At 51.6% G+C, this 18,556-nt stretch overlaps 1 protein-coding gene across 6 annotated transcripts; it reads right to left on the reverse strand.

The window, feature by feature from the left end:
• Positions 1–1,520: 1,520 nt before the first annotated feature.
• On the reverse strand, positions 1,521–14,581 carry GIPC1 (GIPC PDZ domain containing family member 1). 6 transcript variants are annotated; one of them, XM_027548007.1, is made up of 10 exons: positions 14,476–14,581; positions 13,863–13,917; positions 10,660–10,714; positions 9,033–9,117; positions 5,151–5,471; positions 4,117–4,302; positions 3,833–4,013; positions 2,952–3,064; positions 2,523–2,604; positions 1,521–2,379 (listed from the first exon to the last, which is right to left on the reverse strand). In XM_027548007.1, the coding sequence occupies exons 5-10, from the start codon at positions 5,436–5,438 to the stop codon at positions 2,228–2,230; spliced, it is 1,002 nt and encodes a 333-aa protein (XP_027403808.1). In that variant the 5' UTR covers positions 5,439–5,471; positions 9,033–9,117; positions 10,660–10,714; positions 13,863–13,917; positions 14,476–14,581; the 3' UTR covers positions 1,521–2,227. The 6 variants fall into 6 exon arrangements, with proteins under 6 accessions (XP_027403808.1, XP_027403809.1, XP_027403810.1 ...); XM_027548008.1 differs by having other exon boundaries at positions 13,793–13,917; XM_027548009.1 differs by having other exon boundaries at positions 13,863–13,976; positions 14,476–14,549.
• Between the last annotated feature and the right edge of the window lie 3,975 nt (positions 14,582–18,556).

The raw sequence follows: 18,556 nt of genomic DNA on the forward strand, positions 1-18,556 counted from the left end.
GCATCTTCTGGACCCAGGGATCAAACCCCCGACTCCTATATTGGAGGTGGTTTCTTTACTGAGCCACCTGGGAAGTCCAAGTCTGACCCAGCACCTTGAGCAGTGCTCACAACCGCTAACACTGACAGAGCCCCCCCGCCACACCCCAAATCATCCAGAGATGCCCCCTAACAGTCCAAGACAGGCCCCACAGGTTACACACTGTATATGCCTGAGACATAAGGATGGTAACCGCCTAGATACTCCGAGATCTAGCCGGTCACACCCCTAGTAACAGCAACACCCAGAGAAGCCTGCTTACGGCACTGGACACCCCAAGATGCAGTCACAAAGCCACACTCCACACACAAGCCCTGCCAGTTACAAACACCCTGGAACGTAAAGACAGCTGTCACACCCTATTCCCTCAACACAGTACAAACCACCACCACCGAGAGACAGTCCTACCCCTCTCAACACCCAGACTCAGAGCCTCACCCTTTCACAACCTGAGCAATTAACACAGACATGCAAAGTGCGCACAGGTGCCCGGGGAATCCTGGAGTAACCTCTGTCCCCGTGCCCCCCTCCCAGGACCCATTGCCTGCATGTTGGAAGTGGGGAGCAGGCAGGCTCACACCTTGCCTCTCAGCTCGCCTCCAGACATTCCTGTGGGGACCTCTGGCTGGGTTCCCTTTGCTTCAATCCTTGCTCTTCCCTCCAGGTCTGGTGAGGGTCCCACCCACCCCTGCCCTGGTCCCCCCTCAATCCTCAAGGATGAAGTGGGTTGTCAAAACAAGCACTCCAGGTTTATTACATCCAGCACAGAAGTATGGTGTGCCCTGGACGCTGGCAGACCCCACACATCCAGTCAGCCTAGGCGGAGCAGGGGGCGTGGGGTGAGTGAGGGTGCATCGTGACTGCTACCCCCCAACGCCGAGCCTTGGGGTGGGCTCCTCCCCATCAGCACTGACTGGGGCAGGCTGAGACCCCATCTGAAGCCCACCTCATCTTTCTTTCTCCATACCTTCTGGCCCACACAGCAAAGAATCTGCCTGCAATGCAGAAGACTGGGGTTCGATCCCTGGGTCGGCAACCCACTCCAGTATTCCTGCCCGGGGAATTCCATGGACAGAGGAGTCTGGCGGGCTATACAGTCCACGGGGTCACAATGAGTCGGACAGGACTGAGCGAGTAACACTTTCACTTTCTGGCCTGGGGGCTCTCCAGGCCACTGGGTCGGAACAGACAAGGGCCCACTGCCTCTTGCCCACTGTTTACATCAGGCCAGAGGGTGGCGGGAAGCTTTGTTCAAAAGGGAGCAAGATTTGCACCCTGAGTAGGAGAAGAAGCTCCGGCCTTGCCTGGAAGCCTGGTGGCTTGCAGCCAAGAGCCTCATCAGGCGGAACGGGTGGGAGGGGGTGGGTGGCTGGGGCCAGCTCTTAATTCAATTTGGAGCCCGAAGAAGATGGATTTCAGCTGCTACATTCTTTCCCAGCCCCGACCCACCCTCCTCTCCCACCCCGAAGCCACCACACAGATCCAACAGCAGATAGATTCTTTATGTTCCAGACAGCAAATTCAGGTACAAAAGCCCACCACCATCATCCCTCCCTCCTGCCCCTTCAGTCTGGGGCTGAGCTGAGGGAGACATGAGGTGGGCTGGGGAGCGAGGGAGTTTGGGGGGGTTTCACAGCAGACTAGTGTTTCAAATGCGGAGGTAACAGACTCCACAGTGAGGGGGCTCCTCTGGGGAGATGGGGGTGGGGGGTGGGGAGTGGAAGAGGAGGGTATTATTGCATTTGCTGAGGGGGGACACACCCCCTCCTGCATTCCCTGCATCAGGAAACTAGGGAGGTCATGACCCCCAAACAGAACCCGAGGCCCCAGGGAGATAGGAGGGACCAGTTTGGCAGCTGAGGCGGAAAGTATTGGGGGCGGGGAGGTGGGGGTGGCCACCCAATCTGGCTGGTCCCTCTCCGCCGCTGTGCCTGACCCTGGCTGAGGTAGGTGGGGAGAAGGGCGGGGGCAGAGGGCTGGGCGCCCCAGCCAGGCTGGGAACTGACGAGGGGTGGTACCGATTGGAGGAGAGGCAGAGGCCCGGCCCCACCTCCGCTCCGCATCATCTCCGGGCTACTGAGCTGGGCCCGAGCCAGACGCTGGGGTCCGGGCTATGGTGTCTCCGCCCCAGAGGCTCCCACCGGGCCTGGCCCACTGGCCCAAGTCATCTTGAGGTCCAGCGGAAGGCCTAGTAGCGGCCAACCTTGGCGTCCCCGATGGCCCCCCAGACGTCAAAGACAAACTCATCCGGGAAGGCGAAGTCACCCAGCCGTTCATCCAGGGCCTCAGCCAGCTCATCCGGGTTCCTTTTGTCCTTTCCAAGCTCCACCATGGTGGCCGCTGGAGGGGGAAGGACGGGGGAGCAGAATGGAGGCACAGATGACAGAGGGGCTCAGGGCAGACTCGGCCCCACAGGACCTACAAGCCCCTTTCTCCCACACTCCCACCCATCCCCAGACCCTGATGACCCCCTCCTCACTTACCCAACTCTGTGTCCCTGATGCCCATGTAACTCTCCAACAGGTCATCCACCTTCTCAATGGCCTTCTCCTCAAAGGCTGAAGGCTGGGGGTGGGAAGAGGGACGATGACATTATGATAATGTGAATATACCTGTAATTATACTGAGCGCTGGGCGCAGTTTTTTTTTTTAATACCACTTTTGGTATAGAAACCCATGGTTCTTCCTCATGACAAACCCAAAAGTGGCAGTATAATTAGCCCCATTTCACAGATTAGGAAACTGAGGTCCACTTGCTCAAGAAAGGTCCCAGAGCTGGGAGGTGGCAGAGGTGGACGGACATCCAGTGCCCAGAGGCCCTCAGCTAAGAGTGATGCTGCCACCTATTTCACAGGAAAGTGGTGGTTGCGGGGGGGAGTGGGGAGGGACTCAGGCTCAGCTCGAACACTCACCAGATCCTCTACTGTGGCTGGACCCCGGGATCGGAGCCGGAGGGTCCCTCGGCCGGTGCCCAGCTGGGGACCGGAGCCAGGGCGGCCACCCCCTGAACGCACGCTGATCATGTCTGTGGGAGATAGGGGGAAGGGGTGAGGACTGGAGGAGCCCAGTTCCAGCATGTTCTGGGCAGAAACCCAGACATCCCGGCCTCAGACCGCCCTCCACCTTCTCCAAGCTTCTGTAGGCTTTGGGGGCACTGGGGACTGAGGTGACCCCAGGAGGCAGGTCTCCTGACTCTGGCTTGGCCGGGGTGTAGGAGGCACAGCTAGGAGCTAGGAATGGAAAAGGGCTGGGAGGCTGGAGGGGACCACTCCTGTCCCCGGGGCCGGAGGGACGGGAAGGGAATGGGTCCTGCGTCTCTAGCTACTTTCCCCAAGGCCAAGGGGGTTTAGCTGCTGGGCAGCAGACCAACCCCATCTGCCTGGGGAAGTGTTTTAGAGTCCCCCACCCCCACGCCAGGGACCTTGAGCCCATTCCTGAGAGTTAATGAAGCTGGACAGAAAAGTAGAGGGGCAGGCATAGGGCAGCCAAGCCTGGCTTCTTGGGGCTAAGGGGTTGGCCAGGTTGGGGGCGCTTGGCTAGGCTAATGGCTCCTGGAAGCTGGGTGTGGGGGCAACTTCCTCCTTGCCTCCATCCTCCTCCTGAGCTGGGCAGAAAGCCAACACCCTCTCCCTGTCTCCCCGCAGAAAGGGTGGGGCTGCCCCACCCCCTTTCTCACGGTTACCACCTAGCTGGGCTTTGGGCACCACCTGCTGGTGGCCTTTGGTACTGCATGCGGGAGCAGGCGTGGGGTTGGGGGTGGCGGCTGGCAAGGGGGTAGGCAGCAGCCCCTCACCAAAGGCTTTTCGAGGCTCTGTGAGCTTCAATGTGAAGGTGCGGCCTCGGGGTAGCTCCTTGAGCAGCCGGGCCACCTCGTAGTGCCGGCAGCCCAGCAGGCTCTGTCCGTTGATGGCCTCGATCATGTCACCCACACTGATGAGCTGGATGTGGTCGATCACGCTGCCCTCCTTAATGCGCTGTGGGGAAGGGAGCTGTCAGCCCCTGTGGCGCCACCCTTGGGTCCTACCATCATAGGCTAGGCCTTACCCTCCAGACTCTGGGTGCCCCACCCCCAGGTACCTTGATGAAGGCATAGCCAGCCCCATTGTCTGTGATGGTGAGCCCCAAGGCCTCCTCCGACTTGAACACCTCCACTTCCTTGCGCTGCCCCTTGACGTGGGCAAAGATGAAGTCCTCCAGCCCGATCTGCCCCCCCAGGAGCTTGTCCATGTCCACTTTGTGGGTGTTGAGGGTGCAGAACATCACCTGCAGGAGTGGGAAACGTTAAACCCTCACCTTTCTCCCATGCCCTTTGCCAACTGCTATCTGAGGGGGAAGGAAGGGGTGCTGAGAAGGGCTTGGAGGTATCCCCCCAGTGCCTGACCACCCCGAGCTCAGTCAAGGTCCCCACTAGGATGTCAGCTCTGCTAGGGCTGGGTTTCTGTCCTAGAAAAAACTCCCTACTGGTTCCAGGGCATAGAGCCTGGCATGCAGTGGGTGATCAGAAAATGCTTTTGGAATGAATGAAGGGGCACAGATACCCATCCTGCCTACTGAGACCCCTGCATCTACTTCCTGCAAGATCTCACTGTCACCTTCCTTGCTTCCTCCATTCCTTTGGCCCCTGAAATCCTTAGGGTCGGACCTCCCAAAGAATCACAGCAGGGTGATCTTGCATCTGACCTCCAGCTCCCACAATCCGCTGAGCTACAAACCCCTCAATGTAAGATGGGAATGTAGCATCCACCCCTGGCTGTCCATTCCCACAATCCACTGGGGCTGAGGCCTCCCAGTGCTGACGGGAACTCAGCACCCAGTTCTGGTCTCCAGTTACCCACAATACATTGGGCTGCAGGTCTCCTAATGCATGCCTGACTGGAACTCAGTATCCAGCTGTGGCTACCAGCCCCCATAATCCACTGGGGCACAGGCCTCCCAATGCCTGATGAACCTCAGCATCCAGCCCTGCCTCCAGTTCCCCATAATTCACTGGGGTAAAGCCTCAGTATTTGCAGCTTCAGCACCTAAGCCACAGCTCACAAACAGGATGCACATTCCGGCCTCTCTCTAGCTCACCATCAGGGAACCCCAGTGCCCAGCTCCCCAGTAGGTACCTCAGCAGCTGGCAGCCGGAAGGCTTCAGCAATCTTGCCATACAACTCCTTGACGTTGGTGAATCCCTCGATGCGGCCAGTGGGACTGCCATGGGCCAGCTGGGTGTGGAAAACGAGGCGGGGCCGCAGGGCGGGGGGAGGGGGGGGCAAGCCCATTTGGGGGCCCCCCGCCCCACCTCCGCCCAGGGGCCCCGGCTCCCCCACGCCCAGCCCACCACGGCCTGGCTCAGCCTCCTCATTTTCCACCAGAGGTGGCGCCTTTTTCCGCCGCCCCAGTCCTAGTGGCATGAGCAGTGAGAGGAGGGGGCGCGCCCAGGAAATCTGCAGGACAGGAAAAGGTGTTCAGGGCCTGCGTTGAAGCCTCACGCCGCCTTGCCCCTACAGGCCCAATGAAATTAATCAGAGAACAGGCTGGCCTCAGTTCAAAATTGGGTGCCAGCTCAGAGCCAGGCAATCACCCAGCCAGATGACTGGCCAAAGGGAACCTGGGAAAAATGCCTCATATAAGTGATTCAAACTACCACGAGGGCATGACACTCTAAGTCCCTCATGTGTGCCTATTCACACTCTTTTCCCTCCTAATAAACACTTTGTTTCACTTAAAAAAAAAAACACAAAAAACCTGGTCCTAGCACTTACACAACTGCACAGAAATAATATCAGCTAATATCTACCATAACTGCTAACTGCTCTGTGATCTTACTTTATCCCTACATCAATCATGGGGACCATATTATTGTCCTGATGTGATTACATGATGTACCATAATATGTGATTATGCCCATTTAATAGATGAGAAAATGGAGGCTCACGGCCTACGTTTCTCTATTTTTCTATTGGTTGCAATCATTAGTGCTGTGCACAAAAAAATTTCTGACTCTTCCCTTTCCAAGCATGTAAGCAGATGGCATTCCTGGCCTCTTTATGACTGGGTAAGCATACGACCAGTTCTGGACAATGAGTTGTGAGAGGAAGTGACACGTGACATTTCTGGGCTGAAGCATTTAATTACTGGAGCAAGAACCTCCACAGATCTAATTTTCCCGGTAGGGTGACCAGCCACATTTGATGTGGTGGCAGCCCCACCAGGCCAGGCTCTGAGTGACTACAATGAATGAAACCCCCCTGCTAAGCTGCACTGGACATGTAGCAGGAACAAAAAATAAACCATTGTAGATTATGACTGCTAAGATTCTGGGGGATGCTTGTTACTGCAGCAAAACTTATCCTGACTGATACACGTTTTTTCTTTCCTCTCCCTCCACTCTATTTTTCTATCTCTCTCTTCCTCCCTCCCTCCCTTCAAACAAATATGTTTTGGGCACTAACTATATTCCATGCACCACTGTAGATATTGCCTTCAATAAGATAAGCAAGGTCCCACATTTCCTGACCCAGAGTAAATAAGGAGCCTGTGATGAAGGGTTAATGGATGAAGAAAACAATCTTATATGGGTAAATTCTAAGAGTTTACAAATACACACACATATGTATGTGTGTGTGTGTGTGTATACACCATGGGTGTATGTGTTTAAGTGGATACATGCATGTGTGTGTGTGTGTGTGTGTGTATGTTTTTAAAAGCTTTAGTTAGGGAATTCCCTGGCAGTCCAGTGGTTAAGACCCAGCATGGGTTCAATCCCTGGTTGGGTAACTAAGATCCCACAAGCATGTGGTGCAGTCAAAAAAAAAATGCTTTATTTAATAATTCAAAGCTGTAATTAATAATTTCATAAAAGTTTGCTAAACAGTATACCTGTGAAGGTAAGAGAAAATCTCTGTGAATGACTCAAGCACATTACTGAACCACTGAGCAAAATGTATGCTGCAAATATTAAAATAACTTCAATTCTTTAAAAAAAAAAAAAAGACAAGCAGTAAGGTCCCTGACTAGGGCCATCATGAGCAGTTACACAGGTTGTTCACTGTGCCAAAGCACCAGACCCGGGGTTGCATTTTTCGAATTCACTCCTAGTTGCTGCAGAGGTGAGCTAGCTGGGGCTCCGTCCATGCTGTCCAGAAGCATACAGTTCAGAGAAGCTGTACAGTGAGCAAGCAAATGTGTAAATATTCAATATAATTTCTAAGAGTGCTATAAAGACAATAAAACAAGTTTTACAGACAAGGTCACAGAGGACCTGCCTCTCTGGGCAGGCGAAGCTGAGACTTGAAAGACAGCAGGAAATATCCATAGGAGGATATGAGGCAAGAACATCAGGCAGTGAGAACAGCTAGCGCAAAGGCCCTGAGGTGGGGATTTCCTTGACATGTTTGAGGATCAGCAAGGAGGCCTGTGTGGTTGGATCCCCAAGTAAGAGGGACAGTGGGAAAAGGTGAGGGCAGAGATGTAAAAAGAAAAGACATTACTTTGCTGACAAAGGTCCGTCTAGTCAAAGCTATGGTTTTTCCAGTAGTCATGTACGGATGTGAGAGTTGGATCATAAAGAAAGCTGAGCACCAAAAAACTGATGCTTTTGAACTGTGGTGTTGGTGAAGACTCTTGAGAGTCCGTTGGACTGCAAGGAGATCAAACCGGTCAATCCTAAAGGGAATCAGTCCTGAATATTCACTGGAAGGACTGATGCTTAAGCTGAAACTCCAATACTTTGGCCACCTGATGCAAAGAAATGACTCACTGGAAAAGACCCTGTTGCTGGGAAAGACTGAAGGCAGGGGAAGAAGGGGACGACAGAGGATGAGATGGTTAGATGGCATCACTGACTCGATGGACATGCGTTTCAGTAAGCTCTGGGAGCTGGTGATGGACAGGGAAGCCTGGCATGCTGCAGTCCATGGGGTTGCAAAGAGTCAGATACAACTGAGCGACTGAACTGAACTGAACTGAGAGAGGTAACAGGCAGACTGTGCAGGACCCTGTTGGCCAGAGGCTGAACTTGGGCTTTTTATCTGAGTGAAATGGCAGTCATGGGAGATTCTGAGCAGATTCACAATTAAGCGAGCGACCAGTGTGGCTAGAGTGGAGTGAGCAATGGAAGAACACGAAGAGGGCAGGTAAAAGAGGTGATGAAGAGGGACTTCCCTGGTGGTCCAGTGGCTAAGACTTCACGCTCCCAATGCAGGGGGCCCAGGTTCGATCCCCAGTCAGGCAAATAGATCCCACAGGCTGCAACTAAGAGTTTGCATGCCCAACTAAGACCTGGTGCAGCCAAATGAATAAATATTAAAAAAGAAAAAAAAAAAAAGAAGAAGCAATGGAGGTCAACTGTATAGGCCTTTATAGACAAGCAAAGAGTTCATGTTTAAGTCCAAAGTCACAGAAACTGGCCCCAACCCTCAGGTCTGACTCCCAAGCCCAAGTTCATCACAGTGATGCTGTCCCCTAGATGATTCAGTCTCCCTGGGCCTCAGATGCCTCACCTGTAAATGGGGACATTCCATCCACCTGGCCAGGTTGTGGTAAGGATCAGATTATGCCAAATTATATTTTTCTATGTAAGGGGGACTTCTTGCTCCCTCCTTTCAGATCACCTCTTCCCTAGGGCTTTCCTGGATTCAGTAGAGCCCCTGAGCTGTACCCATTTTCATTCATCCATCTGTTCTCCAACACCTCCTCTAACATCACCTGGTCCAGTCCTATCAACACTCACCTAGAGCTTCTCAGGTGGCTCAGTGGTAAAGAAGTCCCCTGCCAATGCAGGATACATGGGTTTGATCCCTGGGCTCAGAAGATCCCACATGCCATGGAGCAACTCAGCCCATGCGTCACAACTACCGAAGCCCAAATGTCCTAGAGCCCATGCTCCACAACAGAAAACATTGCGATGAGAAGCCTGTACACTACAACTAGAGAAGGCCCCAGTGCAGCAACGAAGACCCAGAGCAACCATAAATAAATAAATCTTAAAAGCAAAAACAACTCACCTAGACCACTGCAGCTGCCTTCTCTGAGTCTCCCAGCTTCTGCCCTTGCCCTCAATGGTCTCTCAAGACAGCAGCCAGAGTGATCCTGTAAAACATAAGTCAGGTCACATTTGTCCTCGCTCCAACCCCTCCCAGGGCTTCTACCTCACTTGGAATAAAAGTCAATGTCCTCCCCTTGGCCTATGGGCCCCAAATGACCAGCCCACATCAGCCATATGCCCTCACTCCCTGCCTCTGTCCCCCCTTGCTCATTCCCTGCAGACACAAGGGCCTCCTCCCTGGTCTTTCAACACACTGGATGAAGTTCAACCTCAGGGCCTTTGCACTGGCTGTGCCCTCTGGTAGCCACCCAACTCACTCTCTTACCTCTTTCAGGTGGAAGCCATACTTCATTCATTTAGCTTGTTCATTGTCTGTTTTCCAAAAAGGGCAGGGAACTTTGCCTGTCTTACTCATTCCTCTATTAGCTCAGAGAACACAGGGCCTGGCACAGGGCAGCTGCTTACTAAATACTTGGGGAATTAATCAGTGGATGGATTAATGAATCTAATAGTCACCAGCCCACCGGTCTCTATGCCCAGTTCTGGGGAGACAAAAAAGCACAGGCCGTAGCATCTGCCCTCAGTAGGATCTTGTCTCCCCAGCAACAGTATAAGTCCTACCTCTGGGGTCCCTTATTCCTTGCTTCCCAGCATAATTCTGGACACAAAGTAGGTGCTTCATCTAACCATGAAGACAGTGAGATTTTGTTTTTTACTCCCCTTCTAATCAGTGATACTAAACAACCTTTAAAACATTTGAAACCATTTGGATTTGCCCTTTTGTAAACTACTTAAGTCTTTGCCCATTTTTAAAAACCACAATTTTTTTTCTTGCTATGCCATGTGGCTCATGGGATCTTAGTTCCCTGACCAGAGATTGAATCCTGGCCCTCAACAGTCAATGAGCAGAGTCCTAATCACTGAACCACCAGGGAATTCTCTAAAACTGCATAGTCTGTTTTTAATTGCAATGCCTAGTCTTTTTCCTTATTGATTTGTGGGAACTCTTTATATATTCTAGATACTAGAAATAAAATACATTCTGAATGAATAAACTGGTACTGCTCTGTCAAGTTATTTCACTTGACTCCCTTAATGATGCTACCAAAAACAACAAAACCCCCCACATCATCACCTCCCCTGGCTCCCCTCCTACCACTCCCTGTACATCTTAGCAGAATGCAAAGAACATAAATATTAAACCTGGATTCGCCACTTATTAGTTGTGCAACCTTGAGCAAATGTCTTAACCTTTCTGAGTTCCAAAGAAATCATACATGTGTTTGGAACAGTTCCTGGGACTCAGTAAGAGTTCCACAAATGCTGGTGACAATTACTACTATTTCTGTCTGTATCATCTTTAGTCAGCTGCCAAGATTCAAACTCCCTCTTTTTCTAGGGCCCCTACATCCTGCTCACCAACTCCCAACTTCCTTACTCTGCCTACACTTGATGCCCTGGTTCAGGCTGGCTTCATGTCTTACCCAGGACAGGGAAATAATGGTGGTAAGTGGGTGGTTTATGAATTTGTTTTCCAGGCCAGAAGAGGCAGAGTGGCCTGGGTTCAAATCCCACCCGTCACTTACCAGCTGAGTGGCTGTGGGCAAGTCACTTCACTTGATGGGGCTTCAGTTTCCTCATCTGAAAAATGGGCAGAATTACTGTCTCTCAGAGTGCTTATGGGAATCCAAAGAGTTTATGCAAGTAACTCAATTAGCACTTTGCCTGAAATTTGATTTAAGAAAATTATTACTCTCACTGTTATTACTGCCTCTTCCCTTGCCCTGCCCAGGAACATCCCAGTCCTCTCTGCCTGTCAAGGCTTACTCCTGGCCACCTCCTCCAAGCAGCCTCCTCCGCTTGTCCCTGCCTGTTACAACCACCCCTGTGGTCCAGACAACTCAGGACCATGGACTTAATTACATGCTGTTCTGGCAGAATTCTTGTCTTCCAGTCTTAGGCTGTTATTTAAATTCATGTCTCTATTTTAAAACATAAACCAGATTGTGTTGCTCCCCAGCCTCAAGTCTTACATCGGTTTCCCACATGATAGAAGAAAAGCTCTAAACTCCTTAATGTGACCCACAGATCCCCACAGAATCACATTCTGGGTTCTCTCCTGCCCCAGACATACCATGCCAAGCTTGGCCCAGCCTCAGAGCCTTTGCCTTGGCTGTGCCCCCTACCTGATCCTTAGAAAGCTGGCTTCTTTTTGTCATTTAGATCTTGGCTCCAAAGTTACCTCTTCCGAGATCCCCCTTCTTACAGATTCTACCATGCCACTCCCTCATATTTTATTCATAGCATTTATCAACCTCTGTAAGTGTTTTCTTTATTTACTTGTTATTAACAATGCCAAAGAATGCTCAAACTACCGCACAATTGCACTCATCTCACATGCTAGTAAAGTAATGCTCAAAATTCTTCAAGCCAGGCTTCAGCAATATGTGAACCGTGAACTTCCTGATGTTCAAGCTGGTTTTAGAAAAGGCAGAGGAACCAGAGATCAAATTGCCAACATCTGCTGGATCCTGGAAAAAGCAAGCGAGTTCCAAAAAAACATGTATTTCTGCTTTATTGACTATGCCAAAGCCTTTGACTGTGTAGATCACAATAAACTGTGGAAAATTCTGAAAGAGATGGGAATACCAGAACACCTGACCTGCCTCTTGAGAAATTTGTATGCAGGTCAGGAAGCAACAGTTAGAACTGGACATGGAGCAACAGACTAGCTCCAAATAGGAAAAGGAGTACGTCAAGGCTGTATATTGTCACCCTGCTTATTTAACTTCTATGCAGAGTACATCATGAGAAATGCTGGACTGGAAGAAACACAAGCTGGAATCAAGATTGCCGGGAGAAATATCAATAACCTCAGATATGCAGATGACACCACCCTTATGACAGAAAGTGAAGAGGAACTAAAAAGCCTCTTGATGAAAGTGAAAGTGCAGAGTGAAAAAGTTGGCTTAAAGCTCAATACTCAGAAAACGAAGATCATGACATCTGGTCCCATCACTTCATGGGAAATAGATGGGGAAACAGTGTCAGACTTTATTTTTTGGGGCTCCAAAATCACTGCAGTTGGTGACTGCAGCCATGAAATTAAAAGACGCTTACTCCTTGGAAGGAAAGTTATGACCAACCTAGATAGCATATTCAAAAGCAGAGACATTACTTTGCCAACAAAGGTCCGTCTAGTCAAGGCTATGGTTTTTCCTGTGGTCATGTATGGATGTGAGAGTTGGACTGTGAAGAAGGCTGAGCGCCAAAGAATTGATGCTTTTGAACTGCAGTGCTGGAGAAGACTCTTGAGAGTCCCTTGGACTGCAAGGAGATCCAACCAGTCCATTCTGAAGGAGATCAGCCCTGGGATTTCTTTGGAGGGAATGATGCTGAAGCTGAAACTCCAGTACTTTGGCCACCTCATACTCATTGGAAAAGACTCTGATGCTAGGAGGGATTGGGGGCAGGAGGAGAAGAGGACGACAGAGGATGAGATGGCTGGATGGCATCACTGACTCGATGGACTTGAGTCTGAGTGAACTCCAGGAGTTTGTGATGGACAGGGAGGCCTGGTGGGCTGCGATTCATGGGGTCAGAAAGAGTCGGACACGACTGAGCGACTGAACTGAACTGAACTGAACAACTTGTTTGTTGCCTGTTCACCCCCCAATAGAATGGCAGCTGCCCAAGAGCAGGGATTTCTCTTGTGGTCACTACTGTACCCTCTATGCCAGGAACAGTACCTGGCCTGTGGTGGTGGTGGTGGTGGTTTAGTTGCTAAGTTGTGTCCAACTCTTGCGACGGCCACCAGGCTCCTCTGTCCATGGGATTTCCAGGCAAGAATACTGGAGTGGGTTGCCATTTCCTTCTCCAGGGGATCTTCTCGACCCAGGGATCAAACCTGTGTCTCCTGAACTGGCGGGAGGATTCTTTACCACTGAACCACCAGGGAAGCCCACCTGGCACATAGTAGATACTTAATAAATATGTACAGAACGAATGAATAATGTGTCTTATGCCCTCATTCTGACTACTCTCCGAGCCCCCCTATCCTCAGAACATGCCTACTGTACAGTTTCAAACTGCCACCTCCCTACCACACTCCCAGTCTCCTCTTAAACTTGAACATAGGTATGGAGGAAATGAGCTTCAAGTCAGCTAGTGGCACTGAGCAGGTTGGCTGGAATCCCACATCCCTACCCTCTCTTCACTGGGAAGGGCCTGGAACTTAACAAGCCTACAGCCACACAGAGTTGCAATGGGAGGAGCAGGAAATGGGGAAGGGGGTTCCTGAGAGCTCACGCAAGATAGGGAAGGGGACACCACGCCCATGCTCCCCTTTTCGGCAGTGTATTGCTTGGAAGAGGAGGGCGGGAGGCCTCTGAATCAGTCTTGAAAAACCGGCTCATGGGTGTTTCCAGGGAGAACGCCTACTGTCTGGGGCCCAGGCCTCCCCAGGGGCCCAGCAGCCACAGGACCCCAGGGGTCCCCACCACCCACCTATCTCTCCCACAGATGTCACTCTCTTCTCAGGACCCAGTATTCTGGTCTTGCTTTTCCAGCTTTGGGGAAAAGGGACATGGGGGCAGCTTCCTGTCTGAGCAGCTGGTGAAAGCAAAGACCAGCAGGTGTGCCCCAGATGGCTGTCTGGTTGGAGGGAATGGAGTGGGAGGAGCTGGTCAGAAACACCTGAGCCCTGAAGCCACTGGATACCTAGTCTAGTGGCGGAGATTCCAGTTCTGGACTCCGAGGCATGGGTTTGAGTCCCAGATCTGCCACTTACTCGCTGTGTGACCTTAGGCAAGACACTCCACCTCTCTGGGTCTGCTGCTTCACCTCTGAAAGAAGTAACAGCAACTTCCATGAGGGGTGATTCAATGATCCGCATGGTAAATACCTGACACGGAAGTGTTCAATGAATGCTAGCCCGGGTGATTTTTTTCATTATTACAATCGGGACCTCGATCCTCCCAAGGCGCACCCCACCCCCTCCCCAGGCCCTGGACGACTGGGACAAGGCCAGCTTCTGGGACAAGGCCAGCTTCGGGGACTTGCCCGAAATACCGACTCTGCGCCTGTCCCCACCGGGACGGGTACTCTCCAGAGGTGCAGGGGGCTGGGGTGCGGCTGGAGACGCCATCCCGGCGCCGGGAGGCGTTCACCCCTGACCCTAGAGGGAAGGCAGGCGGCCCTCCCGGAATGGGACTCGGACGTTTCCCCGCGTCCCGCCCCTCCACCCCACTCAGCCTAGACCTCCAGCTGCGTCCATGGGGCCGGCCCCACCCCGCAGGATAGGCCGAATCCCCGCGGGTCCGCGATCTCGCGGGTCTGCTCCGGGGTCCCCGCGAGCGGCCGCGATGGACTCTCCTCCCCGCCGCCTTGCAGGGTATACTCACCTGAGCTTCCTTAGCCGCCGCCCAGCTCGCCCAGCTCTTCTCTCCGCAAACTCTGGCCCGGGCCTCTCCCGCAGCCACCGCCAGCGGGCGGGGCTGGCGCCCACATCTGGCCAATCAGAAGCGGCCGCCCGGCGCTCGCGGCCAATCCACTCCACGCCGCCCCCCTTCGGGTGGAACCCGAAGGAAACATTCCAGAGGGATCCCTGCGCTTCACTCGATTCTTCATGACACCTCCCCCGCGCCGCGAAGCGTTGGACCTTCCCGCCCCTCCTAAGCCGCGGCGGGCTGTACCACCGCGAGGCTGCGGAAGGGGGAGCTGAGGCCGAGCCCGAGCCAATCTCTGGGAGGAAGGAGGCCAGCGGCCAATGGGAAGCTGGGGGCCCCGGACCACGTGTTCTTGGCTAAGTGTCCGTGTAGGGTGCTGTGGGTGCTAAGAGGCGGGGGACCAGTCGTGGAAGTCAGGTGACCGATACTGAGTTTGGGGGTGGGCGGGGGGGGGGGGGGGGGGTAAGGATACAAACTTCCAAAGTCCAGAAAATGGAACCCTTTCGGATACCCGGAGGAAGCCAAGGGCTGTCCCTAATCCAGTCCTCCACTCGGCCTGCCCATGCCCCAGCTCGGCCATCCTCAGGGCGGATAAAAAGATGTATTCATTCTGGGCGGGAGGGCGGGGGACTGAGATGAATAGGGAGGGTCCCGCGTGTCCGGCGTCCTGGATGGACAATGGACAAGGACATTCATTCATTCATTCATTTACTCATCAACTATTTAAGGCGCTCCTGCTCCGTGCCAGGCTCTGTCCTATCTCAACAGATACGTCTACGAGTAAGCTGAATGAATGTGCTCTTGGTAAAGGAAACAGGGCATGCAAAGGCTTGGAGGGCGGACAGAGAGATACAGCACACTTTAGAAGAGGGCAATAGCGAAGGAGCTTGCAAAGCAGCTACCAAAGCATCTTTAGGTTGCAGTGGTACGAAAGACAAGGGCAAAACGGTCTGTTCGCTTGCTGGTTGACCAGCGAATATTTATTGAGCACATATTTTGTGCTAGATTGCAAAGGATAGCCAGCCAACCCAAGTCTCAGCCCTCAGGGAGCTGACATTCACGAGTCTGTCTCCTTCATCTCTGTTGGCCCTCCGTCCCCCACCCTCCAGTCCTGAGAATGGCACAGAGCGGGATTTCCGTATACATACGTGGATGAAAGAACTAGGTAATCTCACCATCTCCAGGTTTGGCTTGTAACTGGAATTTCTTAGGCAGAAGCAGGTACAAGAAACAAAGACACAAATGCACCCTTCCCAGGCCAGGACAAACCTAGACAGCATATTTAAAAAAAGCAAGGACATCACTTTGCCAACAAAGGTCTGTATAGTCAAAGCTGTGATTTTTCCAGTTGTCATGTAGAGATGTGAAAGTTGGGCCATAAAGAAGGCTGAGCACCGAATAAGTGATGCTTTCGAACTGTGGTCCTGGAGAAGACTCTTGAAAGTCCATTGGACAGCAAGGAGATTGAACCAGTCAATTCTAAAGGAAATCAACCCTGAGTACTCATTGCAAGGACTGATACTGAAGCTCCACCTTTGGCCACCTGATGCAAACAGCCGATTCACTGGAAAAGACCCTGACACTGGGGAAGACTGAGGGCATGAGGAGAAGGGAGCGACAGAACATGAGATGGTTAGATGGCATCACCAACTCAGTGGACATGATTTTGAGCAAATCATGATTTTGATTATCTCACTATTGGGAGAGAGTGAAGGACAGGGAAGCCTGGCGTGCTGCAGTTCATGGGGTTGCAAGGAGTCAGCTACTATTTAGTGACTGAACAACAATAGGCCAGGACTGTCAGTTCCCAGGACAGATGACATTTCCTTGTTCTAGGAACAACAGCCACTCGGACAGCTGGGGCCAGATCAAGGATTCACTGTGTGTTCTGGGAGTTGTAGTTCTTGGAGACTTCAACTGTTCAAGCCTCATGGAATGAGTCTTTGCAGTTCCCTGGGTGAGCTGCTGCACATTCCAGCTGGGCTAGGGCCTGCAGAGTGGTAAAGTGAAGGGGAGAGTGGGCCCTGGGCTGTTGCTGAGGGCTGCCTGGCCAGCCCCACCCAGCTGGCAAATACTGAAACTGCTGTGGCAGCGGGCACAGCTATTGTCCTTCTCTTCCTGTTCTGCTGACCTCTGCCACCCCCACTGAGCTATCAATTGCCTCTGGCTAGGCCAGTGCCCTCTGTGGGACTGTCTCCATTGTGCTGCTTGTGCCTGACATCTGAGCTGCTTCCTTCTACACATCTGGAGAGACGGTATGTGAGACATGGGGATAACAGAGTCCTGAGCAGAATCCACCTGAAGCCACCTGTTGACTGATGAGGAAGTGCCCAGGGAGGGGTGAGCAGGTTGCCCAAGGGCACAGAGCAATACTGGGTATCTCCTTCCTTCTTGATTTTATAGCTCAAGAGGTTGGGAGGCCCAGCTGGCGAGGAGCTCAGATTTTTTTTTTTAATATTTATTTTTAAATTGGAAGATAATTGCTTTACAATGTTGTGTTGGTTTCTGCTGTCCAACAATCAGCTGTAAGTATACATATATTATCCCCCTCTGAGCCTCCCTCCCACCCACCCCCATCCCACCCATCGAGGTCATCACAGAGCACTGAGCTGAGCTCCCTGTACTATATAGCTGCTTCCCACTGGCCATCTGTTTTACACATGATACTGTAAATGTTTCCGTGTTTCTCTCTCAATTCGTCCCCCACGCCCTTGTCAGGAGCTCAGATTTGAATGCTACCTCTACCCTTGTGTGTGGGGAGTTGGGGGTGGAGTTCTGGAATGCCAACTAATAGATGCAGAAGGAAAGATCAGGTTAGAAAAACACCATTTTTCATCTACCAGAGGAATGATTGATTCAGACAGTTCTTTGTTAAATGGGGCAGTAGATATTCACTGTCAAAGAACCAGCCCGCATATCACTTGTTAATTTCAGTGGTGAAAAAGTTACCTTGGAAAAGGTGCAGTGGAGAAAGCTGGCAGTCACCACTGTAACCAAGTGATAAAAAGATATGACCTCTGATAGAATAGGCTGTCTCACTATTACTGCTGTGATGTATTACTCAGAAAGACACATCACCTTCGAAGAACTTGGTCCTGCCCAAAGTGTTTAACCTGAATCTGATTGTTGTTGTTCAGTCACTCAGTTGTGTCCGACTCTTTGCAACTCCCTGGATTGCAGCATGCCAGGCTTCCCTGTCCTTCACCTTCTCCCGGAGTTTGCTCAAATTAATTACTAGGGAAAAAAACAACAACAACAGACACAACCTGATGGAGGGACATTCTTTAAAAAACAAAAACAAAATGGTCTGGACTCTTCAAACAGATTCATGTCATGAAAGGCAAAATCAATCCATTAATTAAATGAATAAATGACTGGTAAATGGTTCTAGATTGAAGGAGATAAAAGATAGAAGACAACAAAAATCAGTCTTTGATTCTTGATTGGATCCTTGATAAGAATTTCAAAGAATGGTAAAAGAGTTATGATGGATATTCTTGGGATAATCCAGGATATTTGAATGTTGCCTGAATATTAGACAATAATACCATATCCACGTTAAATTTCCTAAGTGTGAGTGTTGTGTTGTGGTTGCACAAGCTGCTGCTGCTGCTAAGTCGCGTCAGTTGTGTCCGACTCTGTGCGACCCCATAGACGGCAGCCCACCAGGCTCCGCCATCCTTGGGATTCTCCAGGCAAGAACACTGGAGTGGGTTGCCATTTCCTTCTCCAATGCATGAAAGTGAAAAGTGAAAGTGAAGTTGCTCAGTCATGTCCGACTCTTAGTGACCACATGGACTGCAGCCCACCAGGCTCCTCCATCCATGGGATTTTCCAGGCAAGAGTACTGGAGTGGGGTCCCATTGCCTTCTCTGGGTTACACAAGAGAATATTCTTACTCAGGACATACACACTGATTTGCTTGTGTGCTAAGTCGCTTCAGTCGTGTCCAACTCTTTGCAACCCCATGAACTGTGGCCCGCCAGGCTGCTCTGTCCATGGGATTCTCCAGGCAAGAATAGTAGAGTGAATTTCC

The sequence above is a fragment of the Bos indicus x Bos taurus genome, chromosome 7 (assembly GCF_003369695.1).
Source record: "Bos indicus x Bos taurus breed Angus x Brahman F1 hybrid chromosome 7, Bos_hybrid_MaternalHap_v2.0, whole genome shotgun sequence".
NCBI classification, from domain to species: Eukaryota; Metazoa; Chordata; class Mammalia; order Artiodactyla; family Bovidae; genus Bos; species Bos indicus x Bos taurus.

Coding starts and splice junctions, on each gene's coding strand:
- GIPC1 (XM_027548006.1), bottom strand. CDS start 13,967: ATGCGGATCATTGAATCACCCCTCATGGAAGTTGCTGTTACTTCTTTC. Junction 4,303..5,150: donor TCCGGCTGCCAGCTGCTGAG/GTACCTACTGGG, acceptor CCACTCCTGCAG/GTGATGTTCTGCACCCTCAA. Junction 4,014..4,116: donor CTGGCTATGCCTTCATCAAG/GTACCTGGGGGT, acceptor CCTTCCCCACAG/CGCATTAAGGAGGGCAGCGT.